The 25,706-nt window shown below is 36.4% G+C and overlaps 1 protein-coding gene across 22 annotated transcripts in view; it reads right to left on the bottom strand.

Annotated features, from left to right (window-relative positions):
• ST7L (suppression of tumorigenicity 7 like) overlaps positions 1-25,706 on the bottom strand; it is a 150,921-nt gene that overhangs the window by 78,821 nt on the left and 46,394 nt on the right. For 12 of the 22 annotated variants that reach the window (XM_033435398.2, XM_033435366.2, XM_033435376.2 and 9 more), the window contains 3 exons: positions 15,628-15,778; positions 13,220-13,312; positions 7,755-7,894 (listed from right to left, as the gene is read on the bottom strand). In XM_033435398.2, the coding sequence (XP_033291289.1) occupies positions 7,755-7,894; positions 13,220-13,312; positions 15,628-15,778 (384 nt within the window). Of the gene's footprint in view, positions 1-5,956; positions 7,895-13,219; positions 13,313-15,627; positions 15,779-25,706 lie in introns of those variants that run through there. The other 10 variants (XM_049710307.1, XM_049710310.1, XM_049710300.1 and 7 more) reach the window with 4 other exon arrangements.

The following is a 25,706-nucleotide window of genomic DNA, read 5'->3' as shown; positions in this document are numbered from 1 at the left end:
GATTAAAATTTAATTGTAAACCTGCTGCTACCTGGCAGTAAAAGCTTGAACTCTGGCATCAGAAAGAAACCGGGACTCCAGCATACTGAATAGATGAAAACAAGAGCTGGCATGTTCCTAACAAAGAGTATGAGAGTATGTTCCCTTCTTAAATTCTGCCCCAAACTGCTTCTTTCTCTGTATATCCTATTTGTAATATGCAAGAGTGCTCAATGGGAATATAGCTCTTTTCTACACTTTGAATAGTACATATACATTTCATTTCCAGAACGCTTGAAATTACAGGATGAGGTTAAAGGGTGATTATGTGGTCTGAATTCTCTGAATATCAGTTCTCTTAATTTTGTTGAGCATCACCTGAAGCCCAAATAATTTCTTTTCTTGAAGCTAGCTGTTGAGATGGACATAACGCAATCTTAATATTATTACAGAACTAAGAAAGATTATTTTTTCCTCAAATTCAGATAGAATACCATTAACACCCAATCTTTCAGTGAGGCCTCTTCGGCATTAAGGAACACATCGAAGTTTCCGATGTATTGTTACAACTGCTAGAAGTACATCTGCTACCTAAAAATCCCACTTTAGCAAAACAAAACAAAAAAAAAGCCCCACGAGTTATGTTATTTTAGACCAAAAGTTTATTCTGTTCAGTTAAACTGCCCCTCACAGTCCTTCACAAACTTCACCTTTGATTTTGAAAGAAGAGTGATGTTGAAACATAAGATATAGATTTGTAGTTTATATTAAGACTTTTTTTTTTTTACCATTTCAAAGAGTTAATTAAATTCCCTCTGAATCACTATAAATGAGTACCTACTGTTTCTTCAGTATTACCGCACATTTCAGACAGTTAGAAAGGCTGAAGTTCTTTATACAGTTGTGTGACTATGTGATATAAATGATCAAACAGTGTTCTTTCTTAAGTGGTTTACTAGCCAGAACAGGAATGAAATTAAAGTGAATCAGTTTGAAGACAGAAAAGCAAATGTGCATTCTTTATTTTAAAACATCAGAGTTCATCAAATAGGCTTATACTATGAAGAATTTTCCAGGTAGCTTATTTGTCTACTTGTACCTTTGCAATTAACCACTTCTGCAATCTAAGTGCCTTTTCTATTTTCTGACAATCCACATTGGCCTCTTTATTTAAAACTCTTCTCCAAATTCATCTCCTATGGGAAGACACTAGCAAAGCCAATTTACTATCATCACTCCATCAGTCTATATTCCCTCAGCATTACTATATTTGGTTTGAAATTTATTCTTTTGTACTTGTTTTAGTATACGTTGTAAGGTGACATATTTTTGAAACCAAGCATATATATGACTAAAGGGCTATCTATTGTGTGATTTCAAGGTACTCTCTTATCTTTAACGGCTCAAACTTCCTCATCTATTACATTGGAAGATCACAGTCTGTCCTCCAATGCTTCTGGTAAGAATAAATGACAGTGTAAGTATAAACTCTTAAAAAAAGAAAACTAATGAAGTCCATGTTACTCTTGGTTTAGAATTGTAATATATTAAGTAGTTGCACTAATTTAGTTCGTTTGAGCATTAGAAATTTGATTGGTGGGGGGAAGGAGCAACATTCCACTCAAGAAAAAAGCCAAAATAACTATTCCTCGCAATTTTAATTTTCCTCTGTACCCATTATTCTCTCCATTTAGAGGATTATGCTGGGTCTGCAAAACACAAAGATGTTTTCTAAAACAAAACCCAGTAGGTTTCCTAATATGAATTCTAATACCACTAGTGTAATGGGTTTGGAATGAGTGATTTACATCAATATCTGGGCACAGCTCTTCTAAAAACTGCTATGCAGTCCATTTGCCTCAAGTTCTAATAATTGACAATAAATATATTAGTAGAAGTTAGTGACAGGATATCTTAGACTTTGGCAGAGATTTTCACTTTGAGGGGGGAAAGATGATTAAATATACTGCCAAATAAATTCAGGGAGAGCTTTTGTGAACTTCACACTTGTCAAGCACATGTTTAATAGGGAAAGAGGGTGCTTTCCACAAACTTCAAAACTGAATTAAATCCTGGGGAAGGGATACAGACATGCATTAAAAAGTACATTGCCCTAACTTTTATTATTATTATTATTGTTTTTGCCTTTGAAGAGTTCAGTACTTAGAAAATTTGGATAAAGAAGAACATTAGCAATTTCATAAATTTCTCATTCTGGTTCTTTTTGAAGGAGAACAATGAGGATGAAGCATGAGAAATTACCCTTATAAAAAGTAGAGAACAACTTTTCTCTTGCTACAAATATCCCAGTTAATTCAGAAAATCAAAATTGGAATATGCCAGACTGCCCAAGTAAAGACTTTAGCAGCACTAACAATGGAACAAAAGTGTAAACATTTAAAAATTTTGACCTGTCACGATAGGCTCATTTTATTATCAGGATACTCTCTGGGAAATACCCCAGATATATTACTGTGGAAACAGCATGGTTATAGAAGAGTATTTTACAGGAATTTAAGTTTAGTTACAATTCAAAATGTTTTTAAAACTATATTAGTTCTTGAAAATAATCCATTTTCAAACAAAGTAAAGCAACATTTTAATAGTTTAATTTCTAAATGGGGCCCTATGTATTTAATAAAGAAGAATGCAACTCTCACAGGTTTTTAGTATTAATAAAGTCAGATGAAGAATATAAAAAAACTCTTTTACCTATGAACAGATTTCACATCACTGGTTATGACAATGGAAAATTAGGAACCTTTAAAAATATTTTTTTTCGGGCTTCCCTGGTAGTTCAGTGGTTAAGAATCTGCCTGCCAATGCAGGGGACACAGGTTCAAGCCCTGGTCTGGGAAGATCCCACATGCTGCGGAGCAACTAAGCCCGTGTGCCACAACTACTGAGCCTGCGCTCTAGAGCCTGCAAGCCACAACTACTGAAGTCCACGCGCCTAGAGTCCGTGCTCCGCAACAAGAAGCCCCCGCAATGAGAAGCCCACGCACCGCAACAAAGAGTAGTCCCCACTCGCCGCAACCAGAGAAAGCCCACGCGCAGCAACAAAGACCCAATGCAGTCAAAAATAAATAAATAAAATAAATTAAATTTATATATATTTTTTCTACTGGTATATATCAATATATGGTTATAATTGTCCATCAATTTCTCTAGTTATGAAGACAATCTTTGCCCTGCAAAAAATGATAATTGTGGACAAACCTTCTCAAAAGTTCTGGTCACTGTTCAGTAAAAGATAATAAGCATTTTTATCAGCTTATTATTTTTTAAAATTTAATCTGGGGAGAAAAATGTTAATTATTTTTGGGAAGAGGCTGAAGAAATCCCAGTGAGACATTCTGTAGAGAGGTCTTTTGTTAGTATAACATCTGACCTTCTATATCTTTGGAAATCATGCAAACTTGGCTAATGTAGTACTTAAAGAATTAATCAAGCAGATTGTTAGGCCCTAGTTACAGTGGAGCCAGCCAATTATGAGTTGCTCAGAAATTCATCACTGGCCTGTCTAACCACATTTTCCCACATAAAGATTAGTAGAAATATGTGGAAACTGGGCCCATTCCCACCCCAACACAGCTACAATATGTGTTCAGTGAAACAAATTTTAACCAAGTTTTGCCTTAGTGAAACAAACAATTTATTTGGGAATCTTTTTGATTTCTGTCTTTACCCATAACATCTTTTCTGCCAACATTGCAAAGGCTGCCCCATTTAGTTAAAACACAACTAGGGATTTTTATATTCAAACACACTTGTGAATTCAAAGCACTAAAAAGTCACATGCCACAAGCCTGAATTTATCAGTAAGTTAATGAAATTCCCAAAGACCATCTTCAGTCTTTTCACTGTTGTAATATGCCCTCCCAAGGCTTACTAAGAAGAAAGCTTTTCTTGCAAGAGAGAAATGAAAGAGGCCAGAGTAGATGAAGATTGGTTCTCTAAGGAGAGGGCAGTGCTGCTCTTAAATAAAGAAGCGCCTTTCAGATAAGCAGAATCAGATTCCAGTTCATTGGTTTGCTGGCTACCCTTACTTTGAACTCTCATATTTAACCCAGCAGGCTTCAAAGCAGGTGAGAAAGTGATCTACCACTTAAAAGCAATTTTTCCTTTTTCAGGAATTCTGGTCTTAAGAGAATATCAACTCTGATATCAGCACATTCCACATCTCCAGGGATTTATGCAATTTTTTTTTCATTGCTCTATGTCTAATATCCGGCGAGGAGAAAAATCAGGAAAAAGTCCTAACTTGCTGAAAATGAAGTCTTCTTCCATATAGCTTAATATCATGCAAAAGAAGAAGGGGCACTAAAACCACTGACCATTCTAATGCATTCCCTTCCATTTATCTAAATCTGATGTTCAGTGAGGATTATTAAAAATCATTAATCCCTAGTGCCTTGCTTCACAAAAAGGCAATTTTTGTAACAAATGCATTTTAACAAATTCAAACTGAATTTACTCTAGCATGTGAGCTAATACAAAAAGATATTAGATGAGGAAGAGACAATGGCAACAATGGAAGGAACTTAGGAAATTTTCTTAAATTGCTTTGCCTTATTAAATAGAAGAACAAATATGTTTCAAAGATTCTTCATTGATTTCTGTACTTCACTGATACTGTACTTGGCTATCAAATATCTGACCTAACTGAAAATTTTAACACAGGCAATTTGCAACTTATCAATTGGTTCTGCTCTATAAGGCACTTTGCTAGTGCCTAGTGCCTAGAATTTGAAACATTTCTCCACTTTCTGGTACACATAATGTACCAGAAGTATAGTACTAATAGTATCGTTTAAATGATACTTAACCACCATTTCTATGGAAAAATGCATTTTGAGTTTACTAGTAGAACATGGCTCCTCCAAACATGAAGGGGGTAGGGTTTCCCACTATAGCTGCACTTTGGTGATGATGATGACAACGACAATGCCAACAACAGCTAACACCTAGTTTTTACTGTCAGCAGACACAGTTCTAAACACTTGATAAATTTTAAACTCATTTAACCCTCAAAAAACCCATGAGGCAGTACTATTCTCATTTTACAATGCAGGGTTGGGGGGTGGAATGTTAAGCAACTTACCCAAGGTGGCACAGCCAATAAGTGTCAGGGCTGGAATCCAAAGCAAAGCAGTCTGGCTCCAGAGCCTATGTTCATAACGACTCTACAATCCTACCCCTTCTCCACCTTGATAAGGTGGCACTACCCAGGAATTCTAAATTCTTCTTATTGGGGGTAGAGTAAAGCAGGACTTCTCAAGTTTTAAACGTGTATATAGGATCACCTGAGGATCTTGTTAAAATGCGGATTCAAGAAGGCTGGAGTGGTACCTGTGGTTCTGCGTTTCTAACAAGTTCCTGGGTGATGATGGTAATGCTCCTGGGGCAGAGACCACACTATATATATATACATATATATATATATATATATATTTTTTTTTTTTCTTGCGTTACGCAGGCCTCTCACTGTTGTGGCCTCTCCCATTGCGGGCCTCTCCCCTCCGGACGTGCAGGCTCAGCGGCCATGGCTCACAGGCCCAGCCGCTCTGTGCACATGTGGGATCCTCCCAGACCGGGGCACGAACCCGCGTCCCCTGCATTGGCAGGCGGACTCTCAACCAGTGCACCACCAGGGAAGCCCGAGACCACACTATATTAAGTGGTGAAGAAGCAGAATTTGAGCCTCTAGTTTTCTTGCTGTCTGTTGAGGTATTTGTATATTGAGTTTATAAGCTGGAGTCTGCCTATACTATAATCATTTCCCATTAATTCTTAAATGGAAACTGCCCTTGGAACTGCTGCATAACAAATATTGGTTTGCAGGTACTTTCAGTAAATATTTAACTTTTAGGAATTTAAAATGTACATGTAAAGGCCACAAGGATAAAACGTGGCTGTAAAAGTTTGCTGTCAGGCACATTTTAAACACTATACACTACCAACAAATACCAAAAGATAGAAAACAAATGCCTGTTTATTGTTCATCAACTAGAATCACAGTAAATTAATAACTTTTGGTCTAAAAAAGAAGATTCCACTTTCAAATGTGTAATTATTCATTCTCGGACACTGCTAGGAGCTTGTGCTATGCAATCTTAAAGGCTCTTCTGATGCATCAGAGATCTCTTAGGTAAAGGCAGACACTATATATATACTATACATACTAACACTGATGAATAGAGCAAACAGTGAGTACACTGCACATTAACTTTAGCCAGTACCCCATGGCAGTACACTACTAACAATGACTACATCTCTACTCCAGATTCTAGATCTTCCTCCTCTCTCTATTTTACCTCCTTCCCACTGCCCTGAGAGAAACCCAAGGATCATCTCTCCCACTGCTTTCCTGTGATCTCAAATACACAGCTGCATATTTTTTTCCGGTTGTTAAATTGACAAGATTCTCTGTCTAGTCCATTTTTTTCCATGCCAGATTATACTGTGAAGTCATTTCAGTTTGAGACACACTTGCTCCCCAGTCAGCACCACTGCAAGCAACAGAGTTATGGTATGATCACTAAGCTTTCTCCTTATACTAAAAGGAAGCAGAAGAGTCAGTTTCCAACCCAAATATCTATACTCCCTGAACACAGTAAAAAGTCATCCTTCTTGAAGCCTGACCCAGAATCAAGTGTAGTCTCAGACTCCTAGGCCTACAGCCAGTGGCAACTTAACACATTATACAGTTGACCTTCAGGGGAAAAGAGAAACCAGTGCTCTCACTACTGGTGCCAGAAGAAAACCAACTAATCTTTAAGGCAAAAAATAAACTCCTAATGCAGGAAAAGAAAGTATGAGGAAACAGGGAGTTAGAATGGAGGCACATAGACAAAAATATAGAAATTACATTACCAAGTAAGGCCTAGTATTTCTATGGTTCTCAGTGCTTTTCTATTTGGGAATATAATGAATTAACATTTTCTTTTGGGGTTTGAATTCTTATTAGTTGGTAAAAATACAAAGATATACAAGACACATTTTTTAAAAGGCTTGGAGACTTACAGGGACTTATCTTTGGTAATTTTGCTTTGAGCCAGTGACATTAATTAACAGGTTTATGTAGAAAAGTAAAAAATCATGGGATACTCTCTCTAATATCAGTCCTCAAATACTTTCTGGACCTGGGTCCAGAAATGGGGAAGCAGTTCAAAACTAAAGGGTAAAAATAAAAATAAAGGTCTGTACATGGTTCTACACCCAAGGTTGGGAGATCAAGAAGAACATGTAGATATAAAAACAGGGAGAAATTTTGAGTAAAGAGGCACATTCTGAACCCAGGGCAAATGTCGCAACTGTCCCACCTTACCTACTTATTCTTCATCCTAGTTGCACTCTTGAATTTAACGTTCACCAAATCCTGAGAACTAATGATTTCATTTAAATGGAAAAATCAAAAGGCTTCTGTACAAAACAAGGGATTTTTTTTAAATGCCGAAGAAAATGCATTTAAAAGGTGTGGATTATTCTTTAGCTAGTAACAAGGGCTATGCTTACCACCAAAAGTGATCTACAAAGACCAACTTTATAATGTTATGCCATTGTATTCTCTAAACTTCTAAGCAACAAAAATACAGCTCAAATCACCAAAATCTTATGTTTGACATATTTATGGCAGCAACTTTACAAATCAATTCCTGTAATTTACTATAACAAATATCTTCACTGCTCAGCTGGTTAAGCACAAACAGATCAGAGATGGTTTCTTGTGTGTTTTACAAATACTCTGCACAAGTCCTTGAGATCATACTTACAGCTTTAGCAAAAACACCCATGATTTCAGGAAACTGGTGTGTGAGAAGAGCTATCATTGCTGTAGAAGAACATAGTCCTGCTGTGAAATGGATGAAAAAAGGAAGCTCCTTCTTTGGGTAAACAGAAACATGATGAAACGCTGCAAGGGAGAAAAGACAGAAATGGATTTTATTTCAGAATACAGTGTAAGCCAGTTTTAATATTTTCAAATGAAATCCATGTATAAAAACTAAAAAGGAAAATGTTTTTTAAAAAAAGAACAAGAAGTCTCTGGTCAAGCAAGGGAGAAAGAAATTATCCATTATTTTCTCTAGCGTCAACAGAACACCTACATAGCCAGACGACTGCTGGGAACTGGGAATAGGATGGCACTGTGGGAAAGAACAGTAATTGTAGTCATGCTGAGGTGGTTTTGAAGAAGAGCTTTGTCACTTATTAGCTGTGTGATATTGAATAAGTTGCTAAACCCTCTAGTAGTTGCTATGGAATTGTTATGATGAACACTATAAGCCCTTTATAAAGGTGTTGTTATAATTTTGATCTTTGGGAGCTCAGAGATAAGTATAGAGATCAAGAGACAGACGTGTGGTTGGAGATTTACCAGAACAATAAGTTAACAATTTTACCCAGTTATTAATAAGTGTCCTATATGTGGCATTTCATTGAGCACTGTAAAAATCTAACCAGAACACCAAAGCCCTAGGATTCTGAACATATATGGAGTCCCTTGTCTTATTTTACCACATTCGCAAATTTACTCAGGTATTCTTTTTCTAATGATTGGATATTTCATTACCAATAGTATTCAGGTAGTTTTATGTTATTTGAAATTTGAAAATACTTGAATAACAATGCTGAGAGGAGCCTATTACAATGACTGGCAGACAGTAGGTACTCAATAAATGTCTGTTAAACTGAGAGTTATTCTGGGACTTCAGTTGGCTGCTCAGGGTTGGACACAAACCTAGGAATTCCTGATGTAATATCCTGCATAAGTAAGGAATGACTAATTCAGTGCTGAATCGAGGTCAGCTATAAATTTAACTTTTTAAAACATAATGATTCACAGGGAAGATTACACCTAAGTTTCCTTCAGTAGCCAGGATTTTTTTTTATGTCTTATACTATCTTCAGAAAGTATATACCAAAAAGCAAACTCATTAAAAATCCAGAAAATTTCCAGAGCCTTGAGTCATGTTTAAAGTAAAAGCACACCAAGTCTGAATTTTTTTAAGTTAGAAACATTAGAAGCTGTGGACAACATTGTGCTTTCAGCACCCAAAAAAGCAGCAGTTCCTCCTGCTCTGTCCCTCAGCCATTAGAGGCCAACTTCTTCCAGCAAATCAAAAGATACAAACCATATTTGCAAAGACAGGGAACAAATACTTATATGTGCCGATGGTTACTATAATTGCTTTTGTGTGAAAGACAGCACAATTAATAATATTAATTAAACTGTAGCATTTTGTGGCTCACAAAGTGCTTTAATTTATATTAGTTTATTTTTTTTCAATAACCCTAGGAGACAGATAGTATTATTCCTACTTTTTAAGGTAGAAAACTATATAGCTTTAATAGGATAATTTTCTAAAACGTGAAATTTTTATACTGTAGGAGAGATCCAATTATTTCTTTTTGGATTGCTTTCCGCAGATTCATTTGTCAGTCAATGTTTGGCTAATACATCAAAATAATGGATGACTAGTACAGAAACACTCCCTTGGAAGTAAAGTTCAAATTTCATCACTGGCTTGTAGAGAAAAATTTGTCAGGAGGCATAAAAGACAACTAAATAGCTATGTGAACTAAGGGAATAGTTCAAGTCTGAACTTATGAGGTTCATAAGCAAATTCCAGAATGCTGTAAGTCATATCAAGGTTGAAGGAGAATTGAAAACAAAAAACATTAAGTACTCCTGGGTATTAAAACTCTACATTATTAAAACTTTGTTCATTCTATCATAGTCAAAGACAGAAAAATACTCTAAGAATATACAATATAATCAAACTAAAACCCCCAGAATATCCCTCCTCTCCTACCTTCTAGAATTTGCAAATGAGTAGAACCCTAGAAATAATAAAGCCCTGCCAAAAAGCAAGCTCTCTTCTTGTAGCCTATGGCTCTGACAATACATAACAATAACAACCTTGATTTTATTCACATTACTATGAAAGACGGCCTTATATCAGTCAACCTCTGTAACGACTGGAGGGGGGGGCATAATTTTAGGCTAAATGTATTAGCCTAACATAATACACTCTTGTATACTGATGTTCCGCAATTAAAGATTCGTTCCTTTGCCTTAAATATCCTTGTTCCCATTAAAATGGAAAAACAATACCTACTATCACCACCGTAATAGTAAAGGAAAAATTTCTAACCCTAATGACCTTCTAATTGCTGAAGTCAATGGATTCTTCTCAGTAATTACCTTATTAAATACCTCAGATACTCCTCCTCACTTGGAAATTTTTTCCTCCTTTTAGTTTCTAGGTTATCTAGTTCTGGTTCTTGTCCTGTCTCTCTGACCACTCTTTCACTGAATCTTCTGACTCCTTATCGGCCACCCATCCCTTAGACATTTTCATCATGGTTCACCCTTAGTTTACTTCTCACACTCTTTACAGTTTCCCTTAGTGATCTCATTCATGCCTAGAAAATGATGACTCCCAAGTCAAGTTTTGTGATGTAGAGAGATGCAAAGGGAATGAGATATTTTGGCAATTTTGTTTACTTGACCTGATCCTGTCCCTGCGCCACAGCTGATTGGATCAGGGATGAACACCTGGTAAATGTGATTTACTCTCCCAGAAGTTTTAGAAGTGGGATTGAGATATTTTTCATTCTGTATTATTTGCCTGAACTGATGACATGTAAACTTAGGGCTGTATGGGGGTATCAAGTATGGCTACATGAGTGTCTAACAAGGGAAAGCCAAACTGCAAAGATTAAGATATAAAAATGAAGCAGATACACTGAGAGAAGCAGAAATGAGAGCTCATACAAAGAAAAGATGGAGTTGGGGAATGAAAAAAAAAAAAAGTGAGAATAGGAGAGGCTGAAAAACGCAGTCAGAGACAGAGATATACAGACAACTGACTCCTGGAAATCCTGATAGCCTTCTAGTTTCTGGTTCTAGTCTCTTCTGAGGTGCAACTCTAATTGTTGCCTTTGGGTTCCTTGAGATAATCCAGTCTTCTTCCAACAAATTCTCTTTATTTTAAAGCTAGTTTCAAGTGGCTCTCTTATACCCAAAGAATGCCTGCAACATTTACTATTTATATAACATATATATTTAATAATATACATATTATATATAACTTACAAATATATCTTAGCCCCATATATGTAGAGATAACAAAATATAAAGGCTACGTATGTATATGTTAAATAGATTAAATAATAAAATATTTAAGCATATACACACCTACATACACACACACGGATGTGTGCAACATACTCAAAAATAAAAAACCCTGGGAGAAAAATATAAGCATACTCAAATTCCATAATCCCTCCTAAATTTTTATCTATCTGTTTGAACTTTTCAGCTCATTAAGTCTGATGTTGTAAAAATGCAACTTTTCTTCCTAGACTTCAGTTCTAATGGACCCAGAATTGTAAAAACTGTGGTATAGATTGATATCGTAAGAGGAAACTAGCGATTATAACTTTCAGCATACTTACCTATCAGTTAAATTTAAAAAAAGGAAAATTAAACAGAAATTTACCAGCTCACAGAGAAAAAGAGTGAGTGGATGATAAGGCAGCTGAGACAAAAAAAAAAAAAAAAAAATAGTACAGACTATTCTTTCAAAAGTTTGGCTTCCTGAAAGCAGGAACTAGATGAAAACACTCTCAGCAATCATAACCCAATGTATTTCTGGTTCTCCTCCTGACTCTTTGACTGCTCTTTTTAAAACTGAGAAGTATAGTCCCTCCAACTTCACTCTTCTTTGTAAAGATTGTTTTGACTGTTCTGGGTCCTTTACTTGGCAATATAAATTTTGGGATCAGCTTGTCAACTTGTAGGAATTGTACTGAATTTATAGATCAATTTGAAGAGAACTGTCATATAAATTATACTGGGTCTTCCAATCCATAAACGTGGACTGTCACTCAATTTACTTAGATTTTCTCAGCAGTATTTAGTGGATTTTAGTATACAAGTCTCACACTTCTTTTGTTCAATTTATTCCTAAATTGTTTGTTCTTTTTGATGCTACTGTGATTAGAACTGTTTTCTAATTTTCATTTTGGATTGTTCATTGCTGGTATATAAATAAACGACTGAGTTTTGTATAATTACATCCTGCAACCTTGCTGAACTTGTTTATTAGTTCTAATAGTACTTTTATGGATTTCTTGCACAGAAGATCATGTCACCTGTGAATAAAGACAGTTTTACTTCTTTCTTTCGAACATGAACGCCTCTTATTTCTTTTTCTTGCTTGACGGCATTAACTAGAACCTCTAGTACAATGCTGAATAGAAGAAAGCAGACATCCTTGTCTTGTTCCTGATCTTAGCAGGAAAGCATTCAGTCTTTCACCATTAGGTATGATCTTAGCTGTGGGTTTTTCATAGATGCTCTTTATCAGGTTGAGGAAGTTCCCTTTTATTCCCAGTTTGTTCAGAATTTTTATCATGAATGGGTGTTAGATTTTTGTCAAATGCTTTTCTGCATCTATTGTCCTTTATTCTATTACATTTTCAGATGTTAAAGAAACCTTGCATTTGTGAGGTAAAGCCCAATTGGTCATGGAATATAATCCTTTTTACATGTTGGTGGATTCAGTTTGTTAACATTTTTTTGAAGATGTTTGTGTCTATATTCATGAGAGATATTGTTCTATAGCTTTCTTGTAATGCTTTTTGTTTGATTTTGGTGTCAGGGTAATGCTGGTCTCACAGAATGAGTTGGGGAGTGTTCCTCCTTTATTTCTTAAAAAGAGTTTGTGAAGGATTGGTATTATTTCTTCTTTAATTATTTGTAAGATGCCCGCTTTTTTTTTGCAGTACGCGGGCCTCTCACTGTTGTGGCCTCTCCCATTGCGGAGCATGGGCTCCGGACGCGCAGGCTCAGCGGCCATGGCTCATGGGCCCAGCCGCTCCGTGACACGTGGGACCTTCCCGGACCGGGGCACGAACCCGTGTCCCCTGCATCGGCAGGCGGACTCTCAACCACTGCGCCACCAGGGAAGCCCTTTTTTTTTTTTTTTTTTTAGTATCTTTAATCTTTGTGTCCTTCATTGCATCTAGCACAGGGTTTTACCCAAAAAATATGCAGAAAAAAAATATGCAGGAATGAACTAAATTATGCAACTACATCCAAGAAATGGCTAAAACAGTATTTAAACAGCATCCTGAATTTCAACCAGAGGTACTTTTAAAATGGGAGAATACTATGAAAAACAATCTCATAACTAATTTTAAATTTAGGAAAACTTGAATATTTACTTACGAGGTAATAGCTCTCTATCAGCAGTCTCTGTGCAGCTGGGATAAGGATAAAATAGATGGCCTTTCTCTAGTGGGTATGGAATCATTCTAAAAGCTGAGTGAAAAATAAAATACATATGTTGACATTCAATTCAATCTCACTTTCATCCTCTACTACAATCAAAGCTAGTTTGGAGACGTACTTTTATTAAATTTTCACACAGCGTTTTATTTTCTTTTTTACAGAGATATTTTAGATGAAAGAAACAAAGTATGCAAAGGAACAAATAAGGAGAAGAATAAGATCTATGTAGAGAATCATGAATGGTCTGGCTGAAATAAAACTAAAGGGAGTAATGGATGGTAAGACTAGCTGTGTCCTTCTTGCCTCAGTCTCCTTATCACAAACACAATAGACTTAACTCTCCACGTGTGAATTCCACTTCTTAGGGAAATCACGTTAACTGTTGTAGTCATAACTACTGGCAACCTAAGAGTTCTCAATGGCTCCTAACTTCATATGTGAGCTGTCATCAAGTTTTCTGTGAGCTTAATTTAGATCAGGGGTCACCAAAGTATCTAAATTAAGTACCTAAAGGGATCACCTTTGGCCAGACCTGGCCCACTGTTTTTGTAAATAAAATTTTATTAGAATACAGCCATGCCTGTTCGTTTATATATTATATAAGGCTGCTTTCATGCTATAAGTGTTGGGTAGTTGTAACAGAGACTATGGCCCACAAAAACTAAATAGTTACCATCTGGCCCTTTACAGAAAAAGTTTACCCATCCCTCATCTAGATTATCATCAACTCCTACAAACTTCTGAAATCCTTATTGACCTACTCAACTATCAAAGATGAGATAAGGTTTTTGTTTTTCCCTTAGTCCTTGGCTCTAAAAACTTTTGTTAAAATATGGATTTTGTTTTGCTACAATAAAATATAGTGATTTTTCCAATATTGAAACCGTGAACTATCTAGAGCTACAGTTTGAATGGTGTATTGCTATGTTTCTACTAAAAATTTAAAATATCCCATGGCACTCTTGTGAATTTGCTATAATACCCAAAGGTGCCTCAATGCAAACTTTGAGGAGGTTAACCAACTTTAGTGAATGAACATTGAATTTATTTTTGAATTTTCACTGACAGGTGATTTTAAGAAGTTACAAATGAGAGAGATCTGGTAGTTACTGGAAAATAATCCACTTCTCCAAAGAAATGTACGAATAGCCAATTAACATATAAAAAGATGTTCAACATTACTAATTATTAGGGAAATGCAAATCAAAATCAAAATGAGACACTACTCCACACCCATTAGGATGCTATTACTAAAAAATCCAGGAAATAACAAGTATTGGCAAGGATATAAAGAAAGTGAAACCCCTGTGCATTGCTAGTGGAATGTAAAATGGTTCAGCTGCTATAGAAAATAGTATGGTGGCTCCTCAAAAGTTTAAACACAAAATAATATGATCTAGCAATTCCACTTCTAGGTATACACCCAAAAGAAATGAAAGCAGGAACTTGAACAGATATTTATGCACCCACGTTCATAACAGCATTATTCATAATAGTCAAAAGGTAGAAACAGCCCAAATGTCCATTGATGGATGAATGGATAAACAAAATTTTGTATACACTTACGATGGAATATTACTCAGCCTTAAAAAAGAATAAAACTCTGACACATGCTACAACATTATGGTAAGTGAAATAAGCCATATATAAAAGGACAAATATTGTATGATTCCACTTATATGAGATACCTAGAGTAGTCAAACTCATAGAGACAGAAAACAGAATGGTTACCAGGGGACTGGGGAGGAGGGAAGATTGGGGAGTTAATTGTTTAATGGGTAGAGAATTTCATTTTGGGTGATGAAAAAATTTGGGGGAAGGATAATGGTGGTTGCACAACAATGTACATGTATGTCACTGAACTGTACATTTAAAAATGTTTAAAATGGTAATTTTAATGTGATATGTATTTTACCACAATTTAAAAAAAATTTTAAAGAATCGAGTTGATATCAGTAATGAGGAAATTAGTTTCATGTTGTACACATCTCAAAACAAAACAAAACAAAAATCCAATTTTCAAAATATTAGAATAGCTAACCACATTAAAAAACTTATAAATGAAGGGATATAAGTTTCCATTCTTTCCTTATAAATACTTAATTTAAGTGAACGTATAGCAGAATACCCAAACAGTTTCTCATTCTGCTTTTCCTAAATGTGGCATTAATATAAGCACATTACATGTTTCTTCTACCAGTAAACCAATAAACACCACTGAGTTCACTTTGAAACCAATCTGAACAAGTCCTTAAAGAAACTCACAATCTCATTACAAAAAGACTGCCTGTGAATGGAATAATTAGTCAGAAAGATTAGTGTTACATTTGGAAAAGAATACTTACTGCCTTCCCATGTACACTGTAACAGATTAAGAGCACCTTCTATTCGCTTCCAGTGCTGAAGATGAAAGAAAGCATAGGCAATTGCTTCACTATCGCCCCGTTTCAGAATGTGTTCTGGAGGTAAAATGAGACTTTTCATCTCTAGTAAATACTAGAAAAATAACACACACACATAGACACACCACAGAAAAAAAGGAAAATTATGCTAAATTCAAATATCCACAAACGTGTAGATTCAAATTTTATAAAGTTAATTTGATTTAAAAAACAAACAAATATTAAGCTAGTTGAAATGACATGAAGGTCCTACTGACAAAATGCTTATATAAATGCAAATTCCAAAGATCAGAACATTCCTATAGGTAAAAATAAGGTAATAAATGGCTTATGTGTGACTTTACTAAACACAAATGGAAACTCAAGCTGAGGAAATAATGTTGGAGGAAATTACTTACTTTTCCAAAAAAGAATAAGTGTAAAAAATTATAAAACACAATTTTGGAATAACACGTTGTGGCAACATTCAATATTTTTTCTTTATTTCCCTTCTATAGTGAAGGAATTTAATTGTTAAGAAGTTCAATTAAATTAATATTTACTGAGTGCAAATCACTATGCTTGTTAGGGAATGCCAAAACACTATTCTCTAGAGCTTCCTAAGGTAATGAGAAAGACAGATTTCTTTTTCTAGTTTCTCGGCCGCACTGCACAGCTTGTGGGATCCTAGTTCCCTGACCTGGGATTAAACCTGGGCCCCTGGCAATTGAAAGCGCAGAGTCCCAACCACTGGACCGCCAGGGAACTCCCGAGAAAGACAGATTTATTAAGTTAAAAATTTTAACCAAACTGGGACTTCCCTGTGGTCCAGTGGTTAAGAATCCACCTTCCACTGCAGGGGATGCAGGTCTGATCCCTGGGTGGGGAACTAAGATCCCACATGCCTCGGGGCAACTAAGCCCCGCGTGCCACAGCTACTGAGCCTGCGTGCTCTAGAGCCCATGCATCACAACTAGAGAGCCTGCATGCTGCAACTACTGAGCCCATGCGCTCTGGAGCCGGCGCGCCACAATGAAGGGCCTGCACACCACAAGGAAAGATCCCACATGCTGCAATGAAGATCCCATGTGATGCAACTAAACCCTACACAGCCAAATTAAAAAAAAAAAATTATAACCAGACTATGTTAAGTGTTTCACTAGAGGTATAGATGTATATAGGAATATGGATAGGAGGTATTAATTTTTTAATTTAGTTTTTAATAACAGCTTTATTGAGATATAGTTTGCATGCTTTACAGTTCACCCATTTAAAGTCCACAGTTCAATGGTTTTTAGTATGTTCACAGATATGTGCAACCATCACAATTTTAGAACATTTTCATCACTTCAAAAGGAAACCCCAAATGTACATTGGTGCAGCCTCTATGGAAAACAGTATGGAGGTTCCTCAAAACAACTAAAAATAGAGTTACCATATGATCCAGCAATTCCATTCCTGGGCATATATCTGGAGAAAACTATAATTCAAAAAGATTCATGCATCCCAATGTTCACTGCAGCACTATTTACAATAGCCAACCTAAAAGTCCACTGACAGATGAATGGATAAAGATGTTATACATATATACAATCGAATACTACACAGCCATAAAAAAGAATGAAATAATGCCATTTGCAGAAACATGGATGGACCTAGAGATAATCATACTAAGTGAAGTAAGTCAGAAAGAGAAAGACAAATACCATATGATATCACTTATATGTGTAATCTCAAATATGACCCAGGGACTTCCCTCGTGGTCCAGCGGTTAAGAATCTGCCTTCCAGTGCAGGGGACGCAGGTTCGATCCCTGGTTGGGGAACTAAGATTCCACATGCCGTGGGGAAACCAAGCCTGCATGCCACAACTACAGAGCTCATGCGCTCTGGAGCCTGCCTGCCACAACTACAGAGCCCACGTGCTCTGGAGCCTGCATGCCACAACTAGGGAGAAGCCCGCATGCCGCAACGAAAGATCCCCCATGCCATAACTAAGACCTGACACAGCCAAAAATAAAATAAATTTTAAAAAATAATAAATAAAATAAAATAAAATATGACCCCAGTGAACTTTTATGAAACAGAAACAGACTCATGGACATAGAGAACAGACTTATGGTTGCCAAGGGAAGAGGGGGTGGGGGAGGGATGAATTGGAAGTTTGGGATTACCAGATGCAAACTATTATATAGAGGATGGATAAACAATAAGTTTCTACTATATAGCACAGGGAACTATATTCAATATCCTGTGATAAACCATAATGGAAAAGAATATGAAAAAGAATGTATATATGTGTATAACTGAATCACTGTGCTCTACAGTAGAAACTGACACAGCATTGTAAATCAACTATACTTCAATAAAAATTTTAAAATAAGGAAACCCCATACTCTTTAGTTATCACCCTCTACACCCACAATCCCCCTAAGCCCTAAGCAACCACTAATATACTCTCTGTCCTATAGATTTGCCTATTCCAGATATTTCATACAAACAGAATCACATAATATAGGGTCTTTTGTGACTGGTTTATTTCACTTAGCATACACCCATGTTGTAGCATGTATCAGTACCCCATTCTTTTTTGTGGCTGAATAATATTCTATTGTATGGACAGACCACAGTTCTTTATCCATTCATCATTTGATAGACATTTGGTTTTCACCTTTTGGCTATTATGAATAATGCTGCAATAAACATTTGTGTATGAATTTTCATGTGAACAAATGTTTTCATCTCTCTTGGGTTACCTAGGAGTGGAATTGCTAGGCTATATGGTAATTCTATGTTTAAGAGGTATGAATTATGATTTAAACCACTTGATAGAATTTGGGATTTGAGCTGATATATAAAGACAGGTGGAATGTGGATGAGCAGGTTGGGGGGTATGGTGGGGAGAAGAACAGGAGGACATATTCAATGTACAGGGCCAACCTGAACAATTTTAACTCTTGAGACTTGAGAGCATACTGCAAGATGAGTGAGTGTGCCTGTTAAAGAAGTTATGACCTATCAATTCTTATTAACATATGAAATTAAATTCTAAACTCTTGAAGAAAATACTTGCCTTAATATTATAATCCATAACAAAAGCAGCATAATCAGTTACTGCACTAATCAAATATACTAATTACATGAAGAAAGATGCAAAATTACACTTGTACATCATCTTTACTATTAAAGTGGTCAACTTAAAACAAAATCTTTTAAAAAATATTTAGTTAGCTAAGTACTTCTTCCAAAGACTGAGGCCAGAGTATACCTCCCCTACTAGACTAGCTGTGAAACAACCTCTTTGGGTTTCAATAATTTGATACCAAATTATGTGTCATATGGTCCAAACCACATTAACATCTCTTATAAGATATAAAAAGAGAAACATTCCAAACGTGTCTTAAAAGATATATTCTCACATTTCAAATTCTAAGTTCCTCAGGTCATTACACAAGCTAATAAGATAAACAACATGAATTAAACAGTTGAATGTGTGAAACACTTTGTAAAACTACTACAAACAGGAAGAATTCTAAAAATAATTGAAGTGGTTTTAAATTTTAAGCCTTAGGTTATTAATCAATACATATGTACTCATGGTATTAATACATCTAAAGTAATTTTTCTTTTTTGTTTATGGAATATGCCTTTCCAACACTTACTGAGCTTAATGCTCATCTTGAATTACTCTTATTCCTATACCCCAATAAAGGTGAAATTAAAAAGCAAAAAGATAAAAAGAATAATTACTCTTAGTCTTGATGTCTCTAGCTCTCTCCTCAAAGTGTAAGAATGCAGTCTGCTTATCAATTTATTTTAGCAGATGTCACAAGCTATGAGATTATTTACTAATCCAGTTTGGGGACTTAACATTTCCCATTCAGTTTCTTAAAGGAATGCAGCAGAGGTTGTGTCCTGGTCAAGCAAAGCCCATTTGCTGCCTGGCTGGGTTCTCTACCCTTAGTGCCTTGGGCCTATATTCAGGAGGGTAATATTCTTTCTAATCCTCTTTAATCCTTGCCTATTTTTTAAAACACAGTAAAAGATCACTCGCACCAGGCGACTGTGGGAAAATGGACTCAAATAGCTGACCTCTGACACGACTCCTTATGCTCTTTGCAAGTGCACTAAGAGCTTCTTCAGTAGGAAGCAAAGAAAATGAAGCAAACACAGTGGAATCTCCATCATAAAAAGAATATCTTATTTTCAGAGAGGTTTAATACTTAAACTAAGTCCTTTCGATTAGAGATCTGTTTTATTTTACAGATAAAAACATCTCAAATTATTTTCAATGTGTTTTAGAACCCTGAAGCTTTAGACTAAACCCTATCTTGGTAGCCACTTAGCAAATGGTAAGCAAAGATATTAAGTTAACAATTATTGAGTAAAACTTATATTATAAAAGGTATCAACTTAATATATCTAAAAATACTTCTGTTAATAGCAACTATATATCTATACTTTCACTGAGTAATAATCTAAGTGACAATTCAGAATCAGATATGGTACGTTTATTAGGAAATAATATTTCAGGATTTTATATTAAAAATCTTCACTATTTAATCATTAAAAAATTGTTTCCTTATGCTACCTTACTTTTTATTATCATGTCTTACCTACCAGCAAATGTCCTCTACAATTTGACTTCAAAGAAATTCTTATATTTCAGTTTCTGAAATAGGACAGTGAAATAAAATTTCACCCTCAAAATATAAAGAAAAACTTTCAGTTTAAAGAAAATATACTTAGGGACTTCCCTGGTGGCACAGTGGTTGAGAATCCGCCTGCCAGCGCAGGGGACACGGGTTCGAGTCCTGGTCCGGGTGGATCCCACATGCTGCAGAGCAACTAAGCCCGTGTGCCACAACTACTGAGCCCGTGCTCTAAAGCCCGCAAGTCACAACTGCTGAGCCGGAGCGCCACAATTACTGAAGCCCGCGTGCCTAGAGCCCGTGCTCCGCAACAAGAGAAGCCACCGCAATGATAAGCCTGCGCACCGCAATGAGGAGCAGCCCCCGCTCACGTCAACTAGAGAAAGCCCGCGGGCAGCAACGAAGACCCAATGCAGCCAAAAATAAAATAAATTAAAAAGACAAAAGAAAATATACTTAAAATATGTAATTATAGGATTATTACTCATTTTATCTCCTCCACAAAGTGCTACTCAAGAATTTCTGCTACCCAGAATAAGGTGTAGTCACTACATGATAGAAACCATATCCTTCATATTCTACTTCAGCACCTAGTGTATTACACTATCCAAAGCAGGTCCTAAAATAATTAACTGACTGGATCTGATATATATAGCTAAAATGTCTTCAAACTCATACCTTTAAGTATTTCAGTTTTACTTAAAGATATTTTCTAACTTTCTGGGCAAACTAAAAACAAAACAAAATGAAAACAAAAAAATTCAGCTATCAAGACTTTACTTCTGTAGGAAGAAGAATATGAAAGGTTAAAAACTGACGGGTAATTTGTTTTGTTTTGGTCTCTTTTTTTTTTTTTTGCTTATAAAAGTACATGCTCACAGTACAAAAATGCAAACATTACAGAGTTACACAGAAAAGAATCTATTACAAGATTGGAGAATAAAAGAAAAAAGGAAATAAAGATAATAATCTTATTTATGTTTGTCTGGATTTCTTTTTTTAAACATAACATACTGATTCTACTTTTCTGAAATATAGTATCAAACTGTTACGCAACTCACTTTTTACTTCACAATATATCTTGTATATCTCTTCCCATCTCTATATAGATCTAACTCATTTAAAATATAGTATAGTATTCCATTAAAAGCTGAGTTCTTTTATCAGTTAAGAAATAAGGTCATGCTGAAATTGTACTACTGTCCTTAAAAGGCCCAAAGTGACATAATGTAGCAAAACTCACAAAATATTAAATGGCTTAAAAAATTGATGGGATCTAAAATTTTATTTTCTTTACCTTAGATAGGTCTTTATAGTAATGCAGATCTAAATTACAAACATGTTTATTTACCAAACATTTATTGAATGCCTGTTATGTGGTAAGTAGAATATCAGACATAAAATGATGCTAAGACAAGAGTCCTGCTTTTTAAAAAGCTCACCAATAACTAAGGGAGACACATACAAACAGACCAAAAGAAAAAAAAAAAAAAGATGATTAAGGTACTAAAGAAACAGAAGAAAGAGCCATTATCTCTGCTTGGGAAAAGTGGGAAAGACACCTCTACAAAGGAGGCAACAGATGAGCAGGATCTTGAAGAATGAGTAGAAACTTGCCAGGTAGAGAAGAGACTGAGCATATGTACAACGGTAGGGAGTCATAATGAGACCTGGCCAATCCAGGGAATAGTAGCACTGGAGGTAAGGAACAAGGCAGAAGTGGTGAGGAGCGAGGCTGGAGACAGATACTGGGCCCAGACTATGAAGGGTTTCTATACACGCAATACTACGGGGTTGGTCCTTATCGTATAGGCAATAGGGAACAAGCAGAGCTCTTTAGGCAGAGTAAGATTTCCTATTTAGGTGGATAACTCTGGCAATGACCAGAGTAGAGAGGGTTTGATGGCAGGGAGACCACTGAGGAATCTGTTTTAATGGTCCAAACAAAAGATGGTAGAGTATTTGAGATTACTGTATTTCTACACATACATATCTGTATGTTTAAAAATGCACAGAAAATGTCTGGCAACATATACACCAAACAGAAACAGTGGTTACGTGAGAGAAGTAGAATTGGGAGAGAAGAAACAGGGGATTTTTTTTTTTTTTTTTTTTTTTTTTTTGCGGTACGCGGGCCTCTCACTGTTGTGGCCTCTCCCGTTGCGGAACACAGGCTCCGGACGCGCAGGCTCAGCGGCCATGGCTTACGGGCCCAGCCGCTCCGCGGCATGTGGGATCTTCCCGGACCGGGGCACGAACCCGTGTCCCCTGCATCGGCAGGCGGACTCTCAACCACTGCGCCACCAGGGAAGCCCAACAGGGGATTTTTTACTTTATAAACTTCTAAAGGGTCTGAATTTTTTTTTAAAGCATTCATTACTTTTATAACAATAATAATTTTTAAAAGAATAGGGCTTCCCTGGTGGCGCAGTGGTTGAGAGTCCGCCTGCCGATGCAGGGGACACGGGTTCGTGCCCCGGTCCGGGAAGATCCCACATGCCGCGGAGCGGCTGGGCCGTGAGCCATGGCCGCTGAGCCTGCGCGTCCGGAGCCTGTGTTCCGCAACGGGAGAGGCCACAACAGTGAGAGGCCCACGTACCACACACAAAAAAAAAGGTAGTGAAGGTGCACAATGAGCAGTGACAGTGGGGATGGAGAAGATGGCTAGATCTGAAAGAGATTTCAAAGGTCATAATACGAGTTGGTAATTTGGAAAGAGCAGAGTAAAGGTTAATTACAGAAGAAAATAATAAAGCCGTAAGTCAAAATATAGAAATAAGGAAGGAGAGGCAAGTTGGAGAAGAGACTAAAAAATAAATTTAAAAAAAATCAGTTTGAGAACACATTAAAGTGTCTGAAGTACTTATTAGATACCCAGGTAAAAATTTCCACAACTAGATAGAAATGCAAATCTAAAGACAAGGAAGGAAGCCAGAGTTAACATATTTGGAAATAACTGGCAAATAAAATATAGTTAAAGACATAAACCAAGGCTGGTACCTAGTATGTGCTGCAGGACCTTCCATATTACCTCCAAATCATCTTCTTGTTATATCTGGAAATTGCGTGGGCCAATTTTAACTAGTATTCAACTATGGACAATATACTCAAATAATTACTCAAAGTCTCTTGCTTTTCGCTAAAAATATTAAAAATTAAAGCTACTTTGGAAGCTATAGTTAAAAAGACATAATGATGTATGGTCTGATGGTATCTTTTATAACTCTAAATCCATACCTATGCTTACGCTCAAATTCACTTTAATTTTGAATTGCTTTGATCTTTATAATTTATCTCTAGATTACTTTGTTTCTATTACTTTGCAAATCTTACAACAGCTTTTGACCAAAAGCAATATAATTCTGACCTGAAGTAACGATAATGCTTTATAATCTTCCTCTTAAAAGCAGAGGTTAAAGAAAAATCTCTCTGAAGGCATCTGAAATTAAGGTACTTTGCTCTTGATCAGTCATGCACATCAAGACCAATTTATCTCTCCAATTAGTTTTCTCAGTGCACATTCTATGAGATTGGACAGGCAGGCTGAATGCAAAGATTCCACATGGAGGTGTATTATAAGGGAGACTAAAGAAAGTTCCCAGATAGAAAGTAAACAACTGCTGTATGAATAAACTGAAAGAAAACATGATACTACCTAGCAGCCTCAGGAGCAAAGGGAAAGTGATCTTATATTAAAAAGAGAGGGATGGGAGGCTAAACAGGGCATGTGCTTCAGGAAAATGACTTTCCAAATCATCCTACAGAGCAGCATCTCAAGAGATAAGCATTTCATATCTCAACCCTTCCACCTGGGCCACAGTACAATATAAGGGAAAGGCAAAGGCCTCACTGTGCTCTAAGTATGGGTCACAGACTTTAACACCACTTCCCTTTATTCCCTGTACTCCTGCTATGCCACTCAGAATCTCAACTGAGTGCCCATCTCCCTCATCTTTTACTTATGCTGCTATAATATAAGTAGTCTGGCCAAAAGAAATGTAAGCCCGCTGCTAAAGACCTAGTACCTTCTCTAATGGATGGGACTCATAACATCCTACGGGCTTCAATTTCTGATCAGCCAGAATGGATTTTACCTTTTATGTATCCATTTATTTTTAAAATTCCCCTTGCACTTGTAAAGGCCTCCTGGCATGGTCTACTTGCTTAGCAGCACAATACCAAAACCAGTTTTATTGTAAAATAAGAATAATTTTAAAAAGCCACAGATAGCATATTCCTAAACATGTACTCAAGTTGCAGAGATTTACTAAACAAGGTTTTGTTTTGTTTTTAAATGTTCTACGCCACTCTTCCCTCAAGGGCTTCTTCTGGAAGACACAAACTGTCCTCAGGGTATTAAGTAATTCAAATTAGTTAATTCCTAACTGTCTCACCTAACCATCTTCACCTTCACCCCATCTCAACAAAGGAATCCCCAAATCTTATACACTCTAAAGCACTAAACTAATATTTACAAGGGAAGAGGACACACTGGAACAGCTTAAACAGGAGGAGAAAATGGTAACAGAGTATAATAAAGCAGTGATGGCCATAATAATCAATGCTGTTGCCTGACACTCAGACATTGTGTTGAGAACTTCACATATATCATCTCATTTAATCAGGAGGCATGATACCTTGACAGTGCTTTCCATGTTGAGTCTGATTCTTTTTTCTTTATTGAGGTATAATTTAAAAACAGTAAAATGCACGGGTCTTAAGTATTCAGTTCAATGAGTTTTAACAAGGGACTTCCCTGGTGGTCCAGCGGTTAAGAATCCTCCTTCCAGTGCAGGGGATGCGGGTTTGACCCCTGGTCAGGGAACTAAGATCCCACATGCCGCAGGGCAACTAAGCCCACGAGCTTCAAATACTGAGCCCGAGTGCCACAACTACAGATCCCGCACGCTCTGGAACCCGCGCACCACAACTAGAGAGAAGACCAAGTGCTGCAATGAAAGATCCTGAATGCCACAACTAAGACCTGACACAGCCAAAAATAAATTTAAAAAAAGAAAGAAAGTAGACAAGCAACACCATCACCCCAGAAAGTTCTCCTTTCCAGTTAATACCTCTATCCTGACCACCTGAGGCAACCACCATTCTAATTTCTACCACAATAGATCACTTTTGCCTTTTCTTGAATATCACATAAATGGAATCATTCAGTATATATTCTTTTGAACGCTATATTTTTAAGATTCATCCATGTTTTGCTGTACCAGTAGTTCTTTTCTTTTTATTGCTAAATAAATTTTTTTCTCTTGGATGCACACCTTGGAGTAGAACTGGGTCATAGGGTGAGGTATATGTTTAATTTTATAAGAAACTGACAAAGTGGTTGTATCATTTTATATACTCTTAGCAGTAATGTACTAGAGTTCTAAATGTT

The sequence above is a fragment of the Orcinus orca genome, chromosome 1, assembly GCF_937001465.1.
Source record: "Orcinus orca chromosome 1, mOrcOrc1.1, whole genome shotgun sequence".
Taxonomy (NCBI): domain Eukaryota; kingdom Metazoa; phylum Chordata; class Mammalia; order Artiodactyla; family Delphinidae; genus Orcinus; species Orcinus orca.
Note: the sequence above shows the minus strand (reverse complement) of the source record. Positions and strands in the feature narration are given on the sequence as shown.